Source organism: Bos javanicus, chromosome 3 (genome assembly GCF_032452875.1).
Source record: "Bos javanicus breed banteng chromosome 3, ARS-OSU_banteng_1.0, whole genome shotgun sequence".
NCBI classification, from domain to species: domain Eukaryota; kingdom Metazoa; phylum Chordata; class Mammalia; order Artiodactyla; family Bovidae; genus Bos; species Bos javanicus.
The window spans coordinates 111,920,032-111,943,021 of record NC_083870.1 but is presented as its reverse complement, the minus strand read 5'-3'; the positions used below and the strand labels follow the sequence as shown (position 1 = coordinate 111,943,021).

The following is a 22,990-nucleotide window of genomic DNA, read 5'->3' as shown; positions in this document are numbered from 1 at the left end:
CAAAGGCCGTCTCTGCATCTATTGAGACAATCATATGGTTTTTATCTTTCAATTTGTTAATGTGGTGTATTACGTTGATTGATTTGTGGATGTTGAAGAATTCTTGCATTCCTGGGATAAAGCCCACTTGGTCATGATGTATGATCTTTTTAATATGTTGTTGGATTTTGTTTGCTAGAATTTTGTTAAGGATTTTTGCATCTATGTTCATCAGTGATATTGGCCTGTAGTTTTCTTTTTTTGTGGCATCTTTGTCTGGTTTTGGTATTAGGGTGATGGTGGCCTCATACAATGAGTTTGGGAGTTTACCTTCCTCTGCAATTTTCTGGAAGAGTTTGAGTAGGATAGATGTTAGCTCTTATCTAAATTTTTGGTAGAATTCAGCTGTGAAGCCGTCTGGTCCTGAGCTTTTGTTTGCTGGAAGATTTCTGATTACAGTTTCAATTTCCTTGCTTGTGATGGGTCTGTTAAGATTTTCTATTTCTTCCTGGTTCAGTTTTGGAAAGTTGTACTTTTCTAAGAATTTGTCCATTTCTTCCAAGTTGTCCATTTTATTGGCATATAGTTGCTGAGAGTAGTCTCTTACTATCCTTTGTATTTCCGTGCTGTCTGTTGTGATCTCTCCATTTTCATTTCTAATTTTGTTGGTTTAATTCTTATCCTTTTGTTTCTTGATGAGTCTGGCTAATGGTTTGTCAATTTTATTTATCTTCTCAAAAAACCAGCTTTTGGCTTTGTTGATTTTTGCTATGCCTGCTTTTGATTTCTCAGCTTCTTCCTCACCTGTTTCCTCCTGCATCCCAGTCTCTACCTTGCAATTGCATCTCCCTGTGCATTCCCTGCTTGTTGGCATCAAAAAATACCCCCTAAATTGGCATTGGGAAGGGGCAGAAGATGGAGGTGGGGGGACGGAATCAAAGCTTGAGGTTCAGCAACCAGCCTGGGAGAAGGGGGAGGGAAGGGCGGCTGGTGGCTGGAGGCCTGGGTGCTGGCAGGGCCCTGGGGACCCTGTCCTACATGGAATCAGGAGTCAGGACCAGAGTCCAGCCTCTGGGAGAAGTGGGTTAGCAACTGTCAAGTGGAGTCAAGCTCCTGGCTTATGGAGCCAGGGCTCAGGGCAGACTGAGGCCCAGCAGGTAGGGACCAGCCAGGGGGCTTGAGGCACCACAGCCCAGCAGGTACCAGAGTGTCCAGGATGCTCATCCTTAAGTCACCTGCCAGGAAGGATGGAGGCCTCTCCACAGTCAGACTGGGCAGGATGGGTTGGGGTGTGGGCACCAGCACTGTCTGCAGCTGAGCAGGCATGAGGACAGCAGATAATGATACTAAATAATCAAATTAGAAACATCACAAATTCCTGGAAACAGAGTGAAATGACTCTGCTCTGAGGGACCAGAGATCGATGCTATTGGCAGGCCCATCGAGCCCGGCTGGATTCATGGGGGAAGCCACACTGGCTGTATCTGCCAGCAGCACAGGCACTCTGGATGGCGAGCAGGCTCGCCCCCACGGGGTCCTGGTGGGCAGCCAACGGAGGCTGGCACGAGGGGATGGTCTCCAGAAAGCATCTCGTTCCCTCACACACGATTTCTTTCAATGACTCACAGCCCTGGGTAGCGATTAGAGGGGAAGATATTGAGAAATATATGTTTACTCAAATTCTACACTGGATCAGAATGAAACACACATCATTAGCCATAAAAGCAGGATTAAGACAACAGAGCATTATTTGCAAATGATCAGCAGCCATGGGCACAGACATAAACATGTGCCGAAGATGTAAATCTAAGCAATGAATGCCTAGTTCTATTGCTACTAGAACACATTTCTTATATCCTGCCCAGATTCATTCACGCCTGGGTCTTCATTCTTATTTGGTTCCTCTCCATTTAACAGACTCTATAAAGGATGGACCAAGGACTCGTACATAAGCAACCAACATTCTGCTTTTCTAGGGAGCCACGGCCCCCGGAGTTGCTGGGAAGGGTTCAGAGACCCTCTGGAACAGACCACGAGCCAGCAGCACTGGTTTATCGCCTGGATCCTCACTGGGAGAGGCAGAGTCTTTCCCCGCCCCGCCCCCAGACGGGCAGAATCTGAATTGGCACTTTCCTCAAAAACCCAGATGACTTGCATGCACATTAAAGTTTGTGAAGCACCCATCTACACTACAGTATGTCAATCTTCTGAAACCCTGGGGCCCCTGGTGATCCACATAAAACGATCACTTCCTTTTTCATGTGGTTTAAAATTTCAAAATAAAGTGAATACAAATAAATCAAAGGACTGGTTATTCTAAAGATGCTTTTTAAGTTGCATGTATACCTCCCCTGCGGCTCTTTTCTAGAACATCAGATGCAATAACCACTCCTCACCATCCAAGGGTCAGGGTTGGGGAAGGCACATCGCCACGTGGAGCATCACTGATCTACATGCAGAGCAACAGCCCCCTCAGTTCAGGAGTGGAGGCAACTGTGGCTCTGAGAGGGGCAGTGCTAGAAGTGCCAAATTCTGCATGGATTCTTCCAGAAGCCAGAAGTTTAGTGCCTCTTGGGGCTGGGAGTCCCTTCCATGTCACAACCTGAGTGCCATCATCTAATGTCAGGTTTTGAGTCCTTTCCCCAGGCCTTGACAACTGCCATCATTTCCCCTAAGGGTCTCCTTCCTCCAAGTAAACACCCCCGAGTCCTTCAACATCCATCCTGTAACATGAACAGGCATGGGGTCGCAAAGAGTCGGACACTACTGAGCGACTGATCTGATCTGATCTGATGGCTGATTCATGTTGAGGTTTGACAGAAAACAGCAAAATTCTGTAAAGCAATTATCCTCCAATAAAAAATAAATTAAAAATAAAAGAAGAAAGGAGGACAGTTTCTCCTGCCGATGATTCCAATGGCAGCCCCAACCTCACGCTTCATACTGTGTCCAATGGGGACCAAGTCCCTTCAAAGTTTCATGAATGGAGCCTCTCTGCTACTCTGTCCCAGTGTCACCTATTTGGCAGGGGGGGGCGGGGGGGGGGACCTAAATGCATAGGGTATTCGTTCATTTATTTGTCCACTGAACAAACCCATATACATGCAATGCACCAGGGGCTATTTTGCAGTGGAGAGCAAGATGATTCTGGTCTCCTGAGTTCATGGAGCTTCCGTGGTGGTACCTCAAAGAGGTGACAGAGCACAGGAAGAGAGAGGAACTGACATTTGGTGCAAACCCATTGCAGCCGGGCACTAGATATGCATTCATTGGCTCATCTGTTGTCAACAACTGTCCCGTTTTACAGATGAGGGGAAAAAAGGTGGGGCTTGGCCAAAATCACAGGCTATATTCAAACCCAGGGACTGTCTGACTTCAAAACTCCTTCTGATATCCCTAAATTCACACTGAGAGGCTGCCGTTCTCTCCTGACCTTCCATGGGTTCCTGCAATCTCCTAAGGCCATTAGAAGCCACTCCCAGTCGTGTGCTTCAGTTATTTCACAAAACGGAATATTGTCTGATCTTGGCGGTGTGATTACATTTTTAGAAAGGAAGGGAAAGGGAACTTTTCTACAGAACCACATCAGCCAGGAGCACGATTTAGACGAAAGTGTAATTTAGGGACCTTATTTTTCAGCCAACCAGCTAGCAAACATTTGTGCAATTTAAACCTTTTCACAATCCACTTTGACAACCAAGTATCCAGGGGTCGACTCAGTCTGCTGCTTATCGCCACCAGACTGAAAATTCTACTTCCCCCTTCATAATTACTCTAGGCAATCAGCACCAACTGATCAATCAAACAAAGAAAATTGCAGGTTTGAAGCTTTAATTAAATCTATCTGGCACTATCTAATTAAAGAAAATCTTTACACTTCTGCATACTCCAAAATAGTAAGAACTCGTTCCTTTGAGGTTCTACAAATAATTCACCATGTCGAGGTCTTCACCTAGTTTATGCTGGAGGAAGACCACAGCAGAGAAAAGACACTCATTCCATCTTCCTGTTCTTTTGGCCCAAGTTCAGGTAAATTCTAATATCAGTGGTGGGGTGGGAGCTATGGGAGAGGAATCAATCACATCTCTGGTCATTTCTCTCTCATCCACTGAAGCCCATGAGGACAGATGACTCTATGTTCAGGCTGCCTTTCTCCCATCCCCCACTGCACTAGTCACCTAGGCAGCTGAAGGACACTAAAAAAAGAGCAAGGATAAAAAGCTGGGAACTTGGCTACCTCTGGGGCCACCTCTTGTTAACACAGGACTTATTTGCCATTTGGAACCTCAGCTTTCTCCTCTGTAAAACGGGGCCAAAAAAAGACACTTTGGAAATTGTTGAGAGAAGCAGACTAACACAATGTGTCTGGGAAGCTTAAGCAGCCAGAACTAGGAGGAGCAATACTCGTCACTCAAAGTGGATGATTCCAAACCTTGCCTTAGATTGCAATAACTCCTCTGGCATTTATTCCTCCACCTACTAAGGGCTTTGACAGCCTTCTTGCTTTCTGCAATTATCTGTGGACAGTGATGAATTCTTGTTATGACTGAAATAGAGCTAGACTCCTGGAGCCAGGATCTGTCACCTTTCCCCTTTGCTGGGTAGGGGCTATGTAAGCCTAAGATACACTTATCTGTGATGTGTTGCTGCAGGGCTTTGGAAAAGAGGGAAGTTGAATGTGCCTCTATCAACTGACCAGGGGATCACGAAGCCCCCAGACCACTCATCAAGAGCGCTTTGAGACAAAATAATCATATTGGAAAGGTGGAGTCAAAGGTATACACTTCCTTCCTTGATTAGACTGTTTGATAAGACTGCCACTGCCTGTTAAGGGATGAGAGTTGCCATGGTGATAGGGAAGACTAAATCAGGAGGGGACAGGGAAGACCTCCCAAGGTGCTGAGGAGAATGCTGATATAAACTGATGGGCAGGATTTAAGACACTGCCCTGCCAGTCTCCAAGATGCTCAAGGACAACATGAGGGTCTATGACTTCACCAGCCAGAAACAGTCTACACTGACTTCACTGCCTTCATCGTGTTATCCTGGGAGCCTGGGTCAGTGCAGCTCTGGGGGACAGGTGCCATAAACATGTGCCTATGTGTCTATCATGTCACTTGAAGCTACCAATGAATATGTTTCCTCTCCCTCGAATTTCCATAATAAAGTCTGCTAGGTCCTGAGAAAGGAAATACATGTTAAGAAACACGATGTAACAGAACAGGTACCATGGAGCCACCTAACGATAGGTGGAGACACCAAACTCATTTCAGGTTTTCACTAAAAGTCACCTTCTTAGTGCGACACCTTCCTTGGCCACCCTATTAAAATCTCACCACCTGCACTTCACATGCTTTCTCTGATGTGCATTTCCTTCATGTGCTTATCTAAGTAACTTTTCAGATGAGTGGAATCTGTAAGGCTAAAGGCAAAAACAACTGCACATGATTACTGTACTCTAGCTGAAACATTGTTTCCCACGGAATACAAGTTAACAGTTCTGATATCACTCTACCTCCTGGAATTGAACAATTCAGTCAATGGATGATGGATGGTGGGAACCAAGTGTCTCACTGTTGGAGTGGACGTTCCAGATAAGCAAAGGGAGGAGGCTAGAATGATCCATGTGGTACTAGACTAGAGTTGGAGACTTCAGTATGAACTCTCATTTAGCTGAACACAGATATAGATGATACATATAAAAATATTTATAGATATGTGCATACACATGAGTTAGGCTGCATACACATATTCCCTTGCTCTGTCAGCTGAGAGGGCCTAGAAGCAATGATACCTCAACAGTAATGAGCACATCTAGCACCAGATCTTGGTTTCTAACACCAAGGATGCAAAGCTCATTTCTTCAAAGAGATTCGGTGAAACAATAACAGCAACAACAACATCAATGGCAAAAGCTCTCAATGATGGGGAAATGCCAAAGGAAACAAGAGGCGTCAACTGAAAGAGTCCCCCCATGGCCAAAAACTTTCCAGTTTGAGCAAACAAAATAAATAAACTAGTATTGGATGATAACCCAATGTAAAAAAGTAAATATCCATACATCCATCTGATATAAATAAATTAAGAAGTGTAGGAAAATAGATTTCTCCTGCAGAAGAATTCCAAATAATTTATGCAGCTACTCTGCCCTCAAGATGAAGCTGGCTCTCAACTCTGTCAGCGTGGGTTGCACACAGGGACTTCCTTCCAAAGAGGACAGCACTTCACAGTGGAGAAGACTGACAACCTGAACTCAACCAGGTGGTCACGGCCAACATCAACATAGGTGAGCCATGTTGACGGTATGTATCCTTGAGATGATGTGAGGAAAAGGGAGCCCTCCTGCCAACAACACATTCCTCCAGTCTGATCGTGAGAACATCAGACAAATCCCAACCGAAGGACACTCTACACAGCACCTGACCAGTATTCCTCAAAGCTGTCGATTATCAAAAACAAGGAAAGGGGGCAAAACTGTCATGGCCAAGAAAGCCTAAGGAGACACAAAGACTAAACCTCATGTGGTTTCCCTGGATGCCATCCTCGAACAGAACAAAGATGTTAGGTTAAAAACTAGTAAAGCTAAAGCATTAATCGCTCAGTCGTGACTGACTCTTTGTGACCCCATCGACTGTAGCACAGCAGGCCTCTCTGTCCATGGTATTCTCCAGGCAAGAATACTGGAGTGGGTTGCCATTCCCTTCTCCAGGGGCTCTTCCTGACCCAGGGATCAAACCCGAGTCTCCTGCATTGCAGGCAGATTGTTTACCATCTGAGTAACCAGGGAAGTGATCCCTGGGTCAGGAAGATCCCCTGGAGAAGGGAATGACAACCCACTCCAATATTCTTGTTGGAGAATCCCATGGACAGAGGAGCCTGGTGGGCTACAGTCCATGGGGTCGTACAGAGTTGGACACGACTGAGTGACTAACACACCCTTCACTCAGATTCCCTTATTATTTAGACAGAGACTCCTGAGAAATCTGTATGCAAGTCAAGAAGCAACAGTTAGAACCAGACATGGAACAACGGACTGGTTCCAAATTGGGAAAGGGGTATGTCAAGGCTGTATACTGCCACCCTACTTATTTAACTTATATACAGAGTACAAAATGTGAAATGCCAGACTGGATGAAGCACAAGCTGGCATCAAGACTGCAGGGAGAAATATCAATAACCTCAGATATGCAGATGACACCACCCTTACGGCAGAAAGCAAAGAGGAACTAAAAAGCATCTTGATGAAAGTGAAAGAGGAGAGTGAAAAAGCTGGCCTAAAACTCAGTATTCAAAAACTAAGATCATGGCATCCGGTCCCATCACTTCATGTCAAATAGATGGGGAAACAATGGAAACAGTGACAGCCTTTACTTTCTTGGGCTCCAAAATCCTTGCAGATAGTGACTGCAGCCATGAAATTAAAAGACACTTGCTTTTTGGAAGAAAAGCTATGACCAACCTAGATAGTATTTTAAAAAGCAGAGACATTACTTTATCAACAAAGGTCCATCTTGTCAAAGCTATGTTTTTTCCAGCAGTCATGTATGGATGTGAGAGTTGGACCATAAAGAAAGCTGAGCACCTAAGAACTGATGCTTTTGAACTGTGGTGTTGGAGAAGACTCTTGAGAGTCCCTTGGACTGCAAGGAAATCAAACCAGTCAGTCCTAAAGGAAATCAACCCTGAATATTTATTGGAAGGCCTGATGCTGGAGCTGAAACTCCAATTCTTTGGCCACCTGATGCAAAGAACTAACTTGTTGGAAAAGACCCTGATGCTGGGCAAGACTGAAGGCAGGAGAAGCGGGTGACAGAAAATGAGATGGTTGGATGGCATCACCAACTCAATGGACGTGAGTTTGAGCAAACTCCAGGAGATGGTGAAGGACAGGGAAGCCTGGCGTGCTGCAGTCCATGGAGTTGTAAAGAGTCAGACATGACTGAGCAACTGAAAGACAACTTCAAAGAGCAGGAAGACTGGGAAGGAGGTTGTTGTAACAATCAATGCAAAAGATAATGGTAGCCTGTATCACTGTGGTGGCAGTGGAGGGAGTTGGAAGGGATGGGCTTTGAAGAGGACTAACATTTACCCGATGCTTACTATGTGTCCAGCATCTTCTGCACACTTTATGCCTGTAGGGTAGTTGAATCTTCACAACTTCCCTAAGGGTAGGTACTACTCTAATCCCAACTTTGTTGATATAGAAACTGAGACTCAGAGAGAAGTGTCTCAGCATCTAGCCACCATTAAGAGGCAGAACTGGGACTCAAACCCAGGCAGGCCAGCTTCAAAGCCCCTTTCCTAACCACCACCCTACACATGCATGCTCAACTGGGGCTACAGGCAATAGGAGAGAGAGGACTACAGCCAGAACCACATTTGGTGCCAAGAAGAGTCCACCAAAAGTCAAGAGCACAAACAAAGTTGCTTAAAAAATACTGTATTTTATCAGTCAATGACCTAACTTTTAGGCACAAAGTCCAGGCCACCAGGAGCTTCATTTCCCTGAAAGCAAGTATCAAGTCTGGAAAGCTAATGGACACTGCTATCTAGAATCCTCACCTACCTCTAGGTTCTAACATAAATTCCAAAATGCCAAGACTCAGAATTTGCAATGGCCAAGAAAGCACTGGCTACAATGATAACCCTGGACTCCAAGTGTGTACAAATTTATGTCTCACTTATGTAAAATCCAATCAATCAGCAGTCAAGGGAGGGGGTGGTCCTACTTCATAAGACCCACCAGGTATCCAGGCTTCCTACATCTGTTTCCAGGGAAAGAGAGCAGATTACAAGGGAGCTTCTCTGGGCCATGCTGGGGTGGGGGTACCATTACTTCATCCACTTTCTACTGCCACTAAGGTGTACAGCTCCACCTCGATGCAAAGAGGCTGAAAAATACTGACCCAGTCTGGCAGCTGTTTCCCACAGACAGCACTGCCCTGTGGAAGAGAAGTAAGAATGATGGCAGACGGTTAGCCTCCTCTGCCACCCTGCTTAACAGGCCACTGGAAAATAAACCCTTATGCCAAAGACAAATGGCGCAACTGTTGAAAAGCCAAGAGCAGTACCTGAATACGGCAGAAATAATCCAAGAAGATCAGGAGTATTTTACAGCCCTTCCACATACATCTCTAGTATCACTCAATCACACAATTTCAGCGCTGGGAGAAGCTTCAGAGTTCTCTTGGACTTGAGTCCTCAATTTATAAGTCAGGAAAATGCAGCTGGTCCTGAGAAGGGATGGGACTTGGCGAAGGTCACAAGCATACCAGTGGCTGTGCTGGGCCAGACCCCATGTCTCCTCGCCCCAATTCTCACTGACAGTGGCTCTCTGCTCACTTAAGAGACTAAGAATTGGTTTTCTTTTATGTTTACTTTACGTGCATGAGGAGCTCAGCGCTTCGGAGATGCTTACTTGGGTACCATTTCTGCTGACCAATGGAGTACATGCTAAAATTACCAAACCTTCCTCTCCCTGAGGACATCATCCCCGGGTTACCAGGGAGCCTTGTACCTTGATTTCTGCTGTCCCAAAGGTTCAGGGAATGAGCTGAGGATACAGAAGGGATACACTCCTATCTCAGCAACACCCTGATTGGCCACCACTTGCAAGAGACAGGCAAAGGAGGGTCAAAAGGAAACCGACTCCATTCTGGGTAAACTCACATCTTTGACAACGCCTGGTGACACTGTGGGCAGGACTGATCATGGCGAGGGAGGCAGGCAACACAGCCTTTTGGTCCAAGACTTGAGCTGCATGGGGCCTTACATTCTGGCTGCTATTAAACAGCAGACTTGGCGAATGAACGAGGCAAGGCTTTGCCACAAAAATTCACTTTGACCTTGAACCACAGGGCTCAACTGTGAAGGGAGAGATTGCTCAGGACCCCGACACTGCTGCCCACCTGGCTTTGTATATCTCCCGCTGCCAACCCCTCCCCCACCACGTCTGCCCAAACCCACCCTCTGGCATTAGGTGATGGAGCACACGGCTGCCCACGGGTCACTGCACTTGCAGACCCTGCTCACTCCTCTCTGCAGCCCCCTTCAGCCTTGGTGTGGTTGTGCAGACCTGTGTGAATATGTGCTTTAAAAAGATTCTTTTTTTAATTGAAGTGTAATTGCTTTACAAGGTTGCGTTAGTTTCTACTATACAGCAAAGTGAATCAGCTATACATATACACAGATCCCCTCTCTTTTGGATACTCTTCCCATCTAGGTCACCACAGAGCACTGAGTCCCCTGAGCTATACTGTAGGTTCTCGTTAGTTATCTATTATATGCATAGTATCTCTATAGATAATATGAGCTTTTGAATACATCTCCCCCAAGGCACATAGCCTCTTTGAGACTCGGCTTACTTAGAATGGAAAAAAAATGGATAAGAAAAAATGGAAAAATGGATAAAAATGGAAGTGATAATTCTTACCTGTGGGAAAATTGTGAAGACTGAATGAGCTGTGGGACTTCAAGCACTTGACACACAACAAGTAAATGTTCCAACCACTCTGATCCTCCTCTGTGTCCATCTAAGTCATCAGAGCTCATCGTCCAGGAGATAGAATGCTTCCCCTAATGTTCTACGGTGTTTCTTGGGCCAGTATTGTTCCCCAGCTGTCTGGGCCCATAAGAGGGGTCAGTGGTATCACTCGGGGCCTTAGCAGGTCCTCCCCAAAGCTGGCCTGGGGAAAGGCATGTGCCAAACTAACTGTGGTGACCCAGAAAGACAGGCGGATGCCCTCTTCCAGGCAGCCGCCCTCTTCCAGGCAGCCCCGTCCAGTAGCATTCGGAGGCCTTGGCCTCTGCACCCTTCAGCTGACTCCATATTAATCAGGAATAACTTCTTCGATTAAATGTGAAGCTCCTACCAACAGGTTTGCCTCTGGATGGCAAATTTACCCGCATTTAGGATAAATCAGACATATTTACTTTTCAGATGTTAGGGGTTTGATAAAATCCATAATGCCTTTGGCCTCAAGCCCTCTTCCTATTAATTATTAAACCCTTGTGTGTTTCGAGGGTAATTGAATCCATGTTTCTAATTAGTTTACACTTAATTCATCAGAACAATTTTTAAGGGGCTGATGGATGTCCCAATAAGCCTCATGGGCAGTTTAATGAATCTTTATTTAAAAAGAAATTGGACACACACCAAACTGCTAACAGCAGTGACCTCAAGGGAGCAGGGCTGGGACAGGGCCTGGGGAAGGAGGCGCTCGTCTGTTTTCATTGTACACTGCTGTGCAGCTTACTTTTTTTTTTCCAAGTACTGAGTTCCTGTTACTTTTACTATTTTAAAGAAACTGCTTAAAAAAGGAAAACAGGATGAATTTTTTAAAGGGAAGCGGAGTGAATGCAAATGAGTTGCAAGCAGTCAGAAGGCTTTTGGACATGGAAAAGGAAGCCTGGCTTCTGGTTCCAGAAGACTTGTGGTCCCTTCCTCCACTAGCCACTCAGTATCTAAGAGACCTTAGCCACATACCACTTACTTAACCTCGGCAAAGAGAATGCACACTACTCTTCTCATGGGGGTGTTGTTGGATTATTACATATGATGTGTAATGACTGTTTAGGACCTTTAGGCGTGTCCCCACTTCCATCCCGTGAGCTCCCCAGCATGCACACAGGGCCGCTGGTGATCCGGCCTGGCCACACCCCAACCTCCCACAACACCCCACCCCTAGTGAATTCTCTGCACCTTGCCTTTCTCTTGATTTTGCCTTGACTTGAGCACATATTATTCTCTTGACTTCAAACAGTCTCCCCACTCCTCCTTCGATGCCTTATTAGGGGATCCCTTTCTCCAAAGGCCTTCAGTCATTCACTTCATAAGTATTTGCTGAGAGCCTCCTATGGGTCAGGCCCTGGAGATGCAGGGGAGAATAAGACCAGTCTCTCTAGTCAAGGAGCCTACAATCTTGCGAGGGAAATGAGCAGAAATCTAAGAATCACACAGCATGCAAAGCCGTGAAGGACAGACACACAGTAATCTGAGGGATATCACAGGAGGGTTGGATCGGATTGAGAAGTAGGGGTGTCACAGAGGATTCGCCAGGTGAGAAAGTGACAAATGAGCTGAGATAGGAAAAATGAGTGAGCGCTAACTCAGCAAAGGGGTAGAAGCAGAGCTGGCATCCCAGGCCCACAGATCAGGACCTGCAAGTATCTCCCCATCACTACGCACACCAGGTTCCCCAGCCATGGCCTCCTGGACTACCTTCGCTGCTTATTTATCTGTTTCCTCGGAGACTGTACGTTGCTTGAAAGCAGAGGCTGCCTTGTTAGCTGCTGTATCTCTGACACCTGGTATTCCTGGTAGGCATGCAATAAATGTTGAAGAAATGACAAGTGAATGCACGTGTCTAGCATGGTTGCTGGCCCACAAGAGGTACGCGGTGTCCTCGCTTCTGCTTTCTCCTTCCCAGCATCCTTCCTCTGCTTTAATCTTAAACAGGAATGCTCCCTCATCCCCATGGGTCCTCCCAGCCACCTCCTGACCACAAGAACACATTCTCAAGGCATTCTGGGGAGAGGATCCTCCAAGGACAGCTGTATTGGTGTGTAGGCACACTGTTTAAGAAATCCAGTAGGCAAGTCCTTTAGGGGGCCTCTGCTGCAATACACAGTCATAAGAAGACAGTAAATCTGGCAAATTTGTGCATTTTTTACAACTTCCAAACAGGTGTCTAATGCCAGTTGAGTGAAATCTGCAACAAGCCCCAGACGACTAAAACTGCATTCCACCTTAGGCGGATGACAGAATGTGTATTGCCAGCAATGGAGGGAACCAGTTGCAGTGTTTCCCATAACCTGAGCCCAAATGTCTAAATTAAGGGATGCTTAGCTGTGCTTAACCGGTGCAGTCATCACCAGTGCCCTATAAACCCTCCAATACACAGTGATGTCGTTTATTAGCAGCAGCTCCATAGATTATGTTTGCTCATGTTCCATTAGAAAACTTCATCCCACATTAAAATGCAATGCAATAGGATGTTTGCCAGCACAGAAAGGCCACCTAATTTTGCAAAAGCAGAGATGTGGGCATTGTTTCAGTAATTCATCCAGGCAGGGCTGACACTGCATTGTCTGGGTGGCTCTTGGTTCTTTTCTTGCTAATTTCTAAACTCCTACAGGCTCCTCAGACTTCAGGACCAGTTCCCACTCCCATTTCCCACCCTGCTCCATTATAAGAAGACTCTGATCAGCTTCTATTGTAAATTTAATTTCAAGCAGCCAGACGCTGCCTTCTGGCACCCTGGGATGCTGCTTGTGAATAGCTCTAGATGAAATGTGAGATGCTTTCAAGAAGATGGCTGTGAACTCCTGGTGGAGAAAGGGAGTGGTTGGGAGATGAATGGCATCTGCATATAGAGCAAGCAGTGTGCGGTGTGCCTACCGGCACCTCTTCATTAGCGATGCTAGGTGCAGCCGTCAGTGAATAGCATCACTTTAGAGTTCCCCATTTTGCAGACGAGGAAACTGAGGCCCAGATGGGCTGACTTACTTGCCCAACATCACTGACACAGAAAGAGGATTCGCACCCACATACACCTGATGTTAAAAGTCTTAACTCCTCCTTAAACGCCTACCTTGGGATTTCTCAACCTCAACCCCACCGGCCTTTGCGGCTGTCTTGTGTGTGGTAGCACTTAACAGCATCCCTGGCCTTGACCCACTCGATGGCCCCTCTCCAGCTTGTGACAACCAAAGATGTGTCCAGACATTGCCAAATGTTCCCTGGGGGTCTAAATCACCTTCAGTTGAGAATCACTGTGCTACGTCGCGTCTTATACATTTATTGGGTTTGCGTGTGTGTGTGTGTTTGCTTAGTTGTATTTTCTAATTTTTTTCTACCAACATACAACTATTTCTTTTGTTTACATCTCATCACAATTTAAAGCAGTTTACACACATTATTTAATGAAATCCTTATCAACCAAGCTACAAAGTAGAAAATGATACACTCACTTCGTGGATGAGAATACTGAGGATAAGAGTCAAAGTGACCTGTCTATGCCAAGTAGCTAGCAAGGAGCTGGAATTCACTTCTTGCTTGTGCAAGATGTATATTTTACTGCATGGCTCGGCCACAGCCAAACGTGGTAGGAGGCTTGATTCCCAGCCTCCAAGAACTTGACTCTAACCAGGAAGGAAGTTTGCTGCTCACAATACAACCCATGAGCTAGCAGCTAGAGAAAGACGAGTATAAAGAGGATTCAGAATTGGGGTGGGAAGGTGACTCCAGCCTTTTGCTGGAATGCATCCATAAACAGAGTGAAAAGGATTGAGAGAAAGTAAGGGAAGAAAAGAGAAATGCATTAAAATGCACAAAGGGCAGAACTGGGCTGCAGTCCATGGGACGGCTAAGAGTCAGACATGACTGAGCGACTTCACTTTCACTTTTCACTTTCCTGCATTGGAGAAGGAATGGCAACCCACTCCAGTGTTCTTGCCTGGAGAATCCCAGGGACGAGGGAGCCTGGTGGGCTGCCGTCTATGGGGTCACACAGAGTCGGACATGACTGAAGCAACTTAGCAGCAGCAGCAACAGCAGCATGCCTGTCAAATCTGAGACAGAAAACCCCAAGCAGTGCAGAGAGAACCATGCTGTAGGCTTCTTGCCAGTCCCCCAGGCCCACTGCCGGGCCACCGTGGGATCAGCAATGCCGTCCGCAACAAGTGACTTCCCTTGAGCCCAGTCTCTCCTTCAGTGTTCGTCCTCCACATCTGCAGCCCCCCAGTGTAAACAGTCTAATGGGTGGGCCACAGAGGAACTGTCAGGACAGGCACCGAAATGCTCTAGTGCAGTCTGAGTTCCTAAGAGAAGGATGCTAATAATGTGTGTGGGCACTAAGGGGTCTACAGCAGGTGACTCACACACAACGCCCCTGTGAGGCGGGTCAGTGTCACCACCGTTTTGTAGGTGAGGCTCAGAGAAGCCAAACCTGGCACAAGTCATGGCACAAATAAATGTAGAGGCCAGCTGGGTATAAATCTGGGCCTGTCACCACTGTACCCTCTGTCTCCCAGGAAAACGCAGTGAGAGAGGTGACCTAACTGCTCTGCTAGACGAATGAAGACAGACAGTGCTTAGAATATCCTCACATCTCCCAGGATGCCACGAGAACACATTTTCATGGAGCCTGGATTTCGCATTAGGCTGATCTGGCTTGCTTTCTGCGTCCGAACCAAACACTGCAGAGATATCCTCTACCCCTTCCTTTTTCATACTCCCACCATACAATCCCTACAAACCCACCCTTAACTCCGAGGACCACACTTTTCTGTAGCATCATACAAACCCGTGCCTTCTTTTCTATTCATTATTCTAGCTCAGGTTACCATTGTCTCTAGCCCGACCTGGATGTCACCAGTCTGGCCCCCAAACCAATGCATTTTCCACACTGAAGCCAGACCATGCCAAAATCCTCCATGTAAAGACCTTCATTTGAAGGGCATCTACCAAATACCTACAGCCAATATCACACTTAAAAGGTGAAAGGTAGACTATTTTAAGATCAAGAACAAGGTAGGGATGTCCACCCTCACCACTTCTATGCAATATTGTATTGAATACTGGATGTGTTCAACATTCTATCCAATGCAATTAAGCATAAATAAATAAATAGCATCCAGATTGAAAAGGAAGAACTAAAACTGTTTTTATCCACAATTATTTAAAAAAAACTATCAGCAAGGTCATAGGATACAAGAACAATATACAAACATCAATTGTATTTCTAAACAATGAATCATCCAAAAAGAAAATAATTCTATTCACAACAGCAAATCAAAAAGAATAAAAATCTTAGAGATTTCCAGTTCAAGATGGAGAGCCAAGACAATATGTTAAACTCTTCTTCAATCTGACCTCCTAAATTGTCAAGGAAATAGTCCAAGGTATATGAAAAGAAAGACTATATACATCCACGTGGAAACGAGGAAAAAGAGACAGACACCTACATGCTACAAACTCTTAGGAATTTCTACAAGATGTAGTGCCGGTAAGACCTGACTAAGAAAAAGGCTCTCTAGCTCACTAGACAAGATGGTGACAGAGAAATACAGCTTAAAATGTGTTCTCAAGAAGTTCCTTTAACCATCAGTGGAATAAAAATCAGAGACGAGGCAAAGAAAACTTGTGCTTAAAGATGGAGAAATGGAAAAAATAGTAAGGAAGCTTAAAAACAGAAAGTATTAGATATTATACAAGAACAAATAAAACAGTTATCAACAAAAAGTGTGAGTGGATTAAACCTTTCTGTTACAGAATAAAAATTCTTATGAAAGATTTTTAAAAACAAAAATCTAGATGATACATGAAACAATGATATAGAAATATTAAAATAGAGGAATTGGCAGATGGTTGATAAATGCAAACCCAAAATAAAACAAAAGTGACGATACTTGTATCACAGTAGAATTTAAGGCAAAAAGGGGGGGATAAATATAACTTTTATATTGGGAGAATTATAATTGACTGAATATCTGCTACTTAAAAATACTGACATGCTAAAGAGTATACATCAAAATATATAAAATAAAAACTTAGAAATTAAAGGGAGAAATTGATTTAAAAAATAGTGAAAATGTGAAGACAATCACTTGCACTTAGGCAACAAATAAGAAGTCAGGAAAATTAAGCAATATTAACATGAATTTCTTCAGCCTTCCACCATAGAATATATGTTTCTTTCAAATACTCAGAATGTTTACCAAAATGATCTTATACTGAGAGAAAAAAAAGTCAAAAAATTCTCTAAAATAGAAATCATAATCTGAACATAAAGCAGTACAATTTGATAATAACTTAAGTATAAAAATATTACTTGGCAATTTTGATGGGAAAAAAAAACCCTGAGAGTCAAGGAAGAAACAATACTGCAATTAGAGGCTATTTCTGAAATAACAACTATCCATCAAAATTTATGGGATACGGTCAAAGTTGTGCTTAGGGAAAAGTGTCTCCTAATGTTCTGAATATCAGACAAGAAGTAATGGAACTAATTCAGTGCATGAAAACAGCAAACGAGCAGCAGCAGCCTAAGGTAAGTGGGAGAGAGAGACAAAGGAAGGAAGAAGCAGAACTCAGGAAGCTAGGCAACAGGAAAGGAATAACACTGATAGCTCTGGAGTTGGAACTTTAAAAAGACCAGTAAAATAGGCAAAGTTCTGGCAAGACTGATTGAGTAAAAAGAGAAGAAAATGCAAATGCACAAACCAGATGCAAGAAAGGGGGTGTGATCCCATAGAGTGTGGAGGTAGAAAAGTTGTCTAGGAAAACTATATGCAGCGAAAATGAACCAAAGCAAGCACACGAAGATGACCACAGGGATGAGGGGCCAGGGCAGGGATGACCTCATGAAGGTACCAACCCCAGCAGCCTCCTCCTCAACCACGCTGGTTGGTCAGAATCCAGGGTGCCCCCCTTGCCAGGACCGCCTCCCTAGCTTCTGGAAACCCCCACCCTTCCCTGCCAGAGTCATCCCCACCTCTGGGGGTCTTCTACACTTCACTCGCAGAGCCAGAGAACCCAAATGTCAGAAAAGAGAGCTTTGATCACCCGTGTGTGCATCCTGCTTTAAGAGTAAAGAAAGCTGGAAGAACTTCAGGATGCAGAATCTGCCTCCAGCGCACCCCAACCAGCCACCCCACTGGCCTGATCTGATTTTCTTTTTTTTAAATATTTGTTTTTATTTATTTGTTTGGCTGCACTGGGTCTTAGTTGCAGCAGGCAGGATCTCCAGTTGTGGCACGTGGGATCTTGGTCCCCAACCAGGGATCAAACCCAGATCTCCTGCATTGGGAGTGCAGAGTCTTAGCCACTGAACTGCCAGGGGAGTTCCCGATCTGACCATCTTTCAAACCTTCCCCAAGAGGCTATGTGTGTGCCCCACCGATGGGATCACCTGAACTCAATATCTGATAGTCCAGGCTCCTGGTTTTCAGCTCCGGCCAGTCCCAGTCTCCTAATTCTATATCTCTAGCCCCACCCGATGTCCTTGAACTCTACACTCACATATTCAAGTCCAGGCCTACCTCCCCTTTGCCCCCCACCCCTGTGATCAGCATGTAACCTCCACAAAGACAGTGGCTTTGTTTTGCCCACGGCTGTGTCCCCAGCACTCGGACCAGTGTCTGGAACATAGTAGATGCTCATGAAATACCTGTGGAATAAATGAGTGGAGAGGACTCCAGTCTCTTCACCCAAGTTCAGTGAACACCTACTGTGTGTTAATCCCTGTGGAATGTCAAGAGCGGATGGACAAGCCTGGTCTTGTCAGGAAGGACACTGAGTCAGGGGAGCCCCAGAGGCCCACCCCTGTGGCAGGCGTGGTGGCCTCACCTCTGCACTGCCCTGAGAGGGCTGGGAGTGAGCAAGAGGGCTGGCACTGTCCTGGGGGTGCTGTCTGTGACTCCTCTCCAAGAGCATCTTAAACAAAACCTTGAGGTTAAGGACTTGGAGGGAACCTCTCATCCATGCACTTCCAATTAGCATCCTGACCTCCCCACGGCTTGGCTGGCATGCCATTGATTCTTTTTCTCCCTGGGAGCCCAAAGTCCTTTGGGCAGAACCAGGAGGAGTCTTGCAAGGGAGCACAGCAGGCCAACAGGTCAACAAAACCTGGAAAGCTGTGACTCTGGGGTCTTGACCTTTGTCCCACTAAAGTCTGCAGAAGTGGTACCCTCCCTCCCTGTCTTCCTCCTTGATGTGAACTCTCCCCTTGGGAACCAGTTCAGGAGTACCAGAAAGCAGTCTCGTCCTCTCCAAGGTTTTCTCTTCCACCACCTGTGATGGGGTCTAAAAAACTGGGGACTTCTTAACTTCTCAATTCTACACGCAGAGCCAAAGCCACACAAAGGCAAGGCCATTTGCAACAAAGTATTGATGGTTTTCAAACACAGGATGCAAGACACAGTCGCTACTAGCCTTCAACTCATATCTGCTGGGTGCAAGGGATGTATGTCTTGCGTATGCATGCAAAATCAGTTTCAACAGAAAGACTTGAATTGCTCTGTACGTTTTCTATCTAGTCTTCCCAAATGCCCTACTCATCCATCCTGCCTACTGGGAACCTCTAAGTGGGAGAAAGAGCTTTATAAAAAGAGCTTTATAAAGAAAGAGCAATTGAGGGCAGGCCTCATAAAGACAGAGGTCTTTGTTGACTATCATTCACCCTGCCTGGTTCTTCCTCCCAGTCAGCTTGGCTCAGGCCCAGCTGTTGGCCACGGGCAGGAGGGGGTGGTACCTGGTTCGCAGGTTCTCTGGCTGGGGTGGCCCATCAAACACCGACAGGACGTCAAAGTCCTCCTCCAGAGCAAAGGACTGGAACACGAGCTGGATCCGGTGCTGGTCCTCTGCGGTGATGGTCCATGTGCAGTTGGCGTAATTGGGGTAGCCATACGGGAACCCTGGGCTCTCAACGGTGCCATTGGGACCCTGCAGTTGGAAGGTGCAGTTCTGGCCTGGGAGAGAGAAAGGGAGCCGTTCAGTATGGCCAGAAGGACTCTGAGACTCTGCCAGAGGGATGGGCACGACGTGTTAGATGATCGTGAAGCCCCTTTTCCAGGTGCCCCCTCTCGCCGCAGAGGGAGGGGAGTGCGGTGACTGAGCCTGAGTGCAAGCTAGCTTGTGCTGTGCCCTGTCCAGCTGATAAAATGAGCATGGCTGGACTCAAGCCCCAGGACGATTCTGTGAGGTAGGAAACAAGGCGCAGAGAGTCTGCACTAAAAGCCAGCAGACCAGGCAGAACTTCCTCTACAACACTAAATGCCAGAATGCTGTTTTCAATTGTTCTCCATTTTCCATGGCCCCTTGACCCTCCAGTCCCTCCGCTCAGCTCCCACCCTCTCTTCCCATCTCCACAAAAAATAAAAGCCATCAGTGGGGACCCCGTTGTCTTCCCAATTCCACCCCACCCGTCCAGCCCACCCCACTTGGTCTTCCTGCCTCCTACAGATGAACCAACCCTCCTTCCATCTAAAGACATTTCTCCCACATGCCCGTTGCATCCTATTCCTCCCTAATCTTCATGAATCTTATGCATGTTTCTCTCTCAAGTATATTACAGGTTGTCTCCTCTCCACTGAACTTCCCTGTTTTAAATGTGCTCAAGAATCTACGGCTAAGAAAGCAACGCCACATTCCACTCCTCTTCTCCCTCCAGCCTTGTCTCTCTCTTCTCCTTCACAGCCTAATTTTCAGAAAACACAATCTGTCTATTCTTTCTGTCTCCATTTGCTTCCCATCTTCTGATCCTATTGATCTACCCGAACAGATCCACTAAGGTCACCGATGGGTCCAGCGGATATTGTTTAGTCCTCATTTCAACAGACCTCTCTCTCAGCGGTCTCTAGCACTGTTGCTCACCCCTCCCATCTGGAAATGCCCCTCTCACACCAAAGCATCTCAGACTACACTGAGCATGAGCACTGTGTGGGGGCCTGGCTCACGTAGATTTGGATGAACAGCACCTGGGTGGGGAACTCATCTACCTGTAGCCCTGGAGATGCAACGACGCTTTGAACAGTGTGGTCTCCAGCTTCTGCCCACATCACTCACTTTCCATCTTTCCCCCCACTGAGCTTTCTCCAGCTCCTTTCCAGGGTCCGTGTTGGGGTCTCTCCTCCTTTCTGTCTATTCTAGAGAATTTTTCCACTTGTGCACTGATGACTCACAACTTCACACTCCATGTCAGACCTCCCTCTGAGCTCCAGACCTGACATCTCCTTTGTGAGATGCAGGCTTGGAATGTTCTCCACCCACCCTTCCTGACGCTTTCCTCTTCTTCACAGCCCCATGGACAACCTATCACCCTGTCTCTATCTCCACTTCCCTTGACCCCACAGCATCTCTCCCCTAAACCACCATAATAGCCACCTCCTAACTGGTCAACCACATGTACCCTGGTCCAACCACATTTACACTACAGCTGGGGATGTCTTTTCAAAAGAGAAATCAAATCAGGTCACCTCCCCTTCCCCTCACCAACATCAAACTTCCCATAGCTCATCACTGCTCTTCAGCAAGGAAAAATTACTTGTAGACCTATGAGGGTCTCTGCACGGTTTGACTCTTAATGACCTCTTAGCCTTGTGTCCAGTAGCTTTCCAGCCAAACCCCACCCCTTTAACAAACTTGAATAGATATTTCTCCAAAGAAGATATGCATACAGAAGGCCAACAGGTACTTGAAAAGATGCTCAACATCACCAGTCATTAAGGAAATGCAAATTGAAACCACAATGAGGTATCACTTCATACCTGTTAGAATGACCATTCTCAAAAAGATAAGAGATGACAGATACTGGCAGGGACACAGAGAAAAGAAAACCTGTGTGCACTGTTGGTGGGAATGTAAACTGGTACAGCCACTACAGAAAGCAGTACGAAGGATCCTCAAAAAATTAAGATTAGAACTACCAGATGATGCAGCAATCCCACTTCTGGGAATACATCCAAATGTAACAAACGCACTAACTCGAGAAGATATCTGCACCTCCATGTTCATAGAAGCATTATTTACAATAAACAAGACATGGAAACAATCTAAGTGTCCATCGATGGATGAATGGATAAATTACTTGCAAGATATACGCAGAGGAATATTCAGTTCAGTCGCTCAGTCGCGTCCGACTCTTTGCAACGCCGTGAACCGCAGTAAGCCAGGCCTCCCTGTCCATCACCAACTCCCAGAGTCTACCCAAACTCATGTCCATTGCGTCGGTGATGCCATCCAACCATCTCATCCTCTATAGAGGAATATTACTCAGCCGTTAAAATAAGGAAATGCTAACATCTTCAACAACATGAATGGACCTTGAAGGCATTATGCTAAATAAAATAAGTCAGAGAGAAAAAGATAAATACTGTATGCTATTACTAATATGTGAAATCTAAACAAACAAACAAACCCCTCAAAAAACAAATTCATAGAAAAACAGATTAGACTTGTGGTTATCAGAGGCAGGGGGTGGGGAAGGGGAATTGTAGGAAGGTGGTCAAAAGGTATAAACTTCTGCTTATAAAATAAATAACTACAAGGGAACTAATGTACAACAGGAAGACTATTGCTGACACTGCTGTATGATACACAGGTAAGTTGTTAAGAGAGTAGATCCTAAGGGTTCTCAGTACAAAGAGAACAGCTTTTTATTTTCCCTTTCTTCTTTTCTTCTTATTGTTTCTGTATGAGAAAATGGACATTAGCTGCACTTATGTGGTAATCATTTCACAACATACATCAATCAAATCATCATGCTATATGCCTTACATTTGCTTGGAGGTATGTGTCAATTACATTCTCAATACATCTGGCAGAAAACAAACAGCCCACCCTTCTCAGTCCTCTGTACTGACCACACTCTCACTCCTCAGCCACAGGAGCTTTGCATATGCTGTTCTCTCTTCCTAGAATACTCTTCCCCTCCTTCCTGGCACATTTGCTTTCAGCTCCCAGTCAAGGGTCTTTCCTTGACTAGTTCAAACGCTTTGTTATATGCTTTCCTGAAACCATCACTTCTCCCGGGCAGCGCTTATCACAGAAGCATATGTCCATGCTTCCAGATGACACATCCATAAGTATCTGTCTTCTTGCCAGGCTGTAAGCTTCATAAGACAGACCATACTTGAGTTTTCCCATATTTGAATCCATACCCCAAGCTCAGTACCAGACACACGGTAGGTTCTCAATAGTCTAATATGATGCTGTATTTAGTGAGTGCTTGGTTAGACACTCCTCTAAGAACTTTACATATATTAACTTGTTTAATCCTCACAACAGCCCTAGAAGGCAGATTCTGTACATATCATCTCCATTTTACAGATGAAGAACTAAGGCAAAGAGAAATGAAGGAAGGGAGCCCGAGTCTCTCCATTACTCAGAGATGGGATTTAAATGTCAGCACTCCATTTCCGGTCCACTCTCTCAAATACTGAGTTGATGAAAAAGTTCATTCGGGTTTTTCTATAATATGAAAAAGCCAAACAAACTTTTTGGCCAATCCAA

The 22,990-nt window shown here is 45.6% G+C and overlaps 1 protein-coding gene across 4 annotated transcripts in view; it reads right to left on the bottom strand.

Annotated features, from left to right (window-relative positions):
- Window positions 1-22,990, bottom strand: part of CSMD2 (CUB and Sushi multiple domains 2) — a 694,802-nt gene that overhangs the window by 609,570 nt on the left and 62,242 nt on the right. For 3 of the 4 annotated variants that reach the window (XM_061412618.1, XM_061412619.1, XM_061412620.1), the window contains exon 1: window positions 10,412-10,564. In XM_061412618.1, coding sequence (XP_061268602.1) covers window positions 10,412-10,530 — 119 coding nt within the window. In that variant the 5' untranslated portion in view covers window positions 10,531-10,564. Of the gene's footprint in view, window positions 1-10,411; window positions 10,565-19,232; window positions 19,450-22,990 lie in introns of those variants that run through there. The other variant, XM_061412621.1, reaches the window with a different exon arrangement.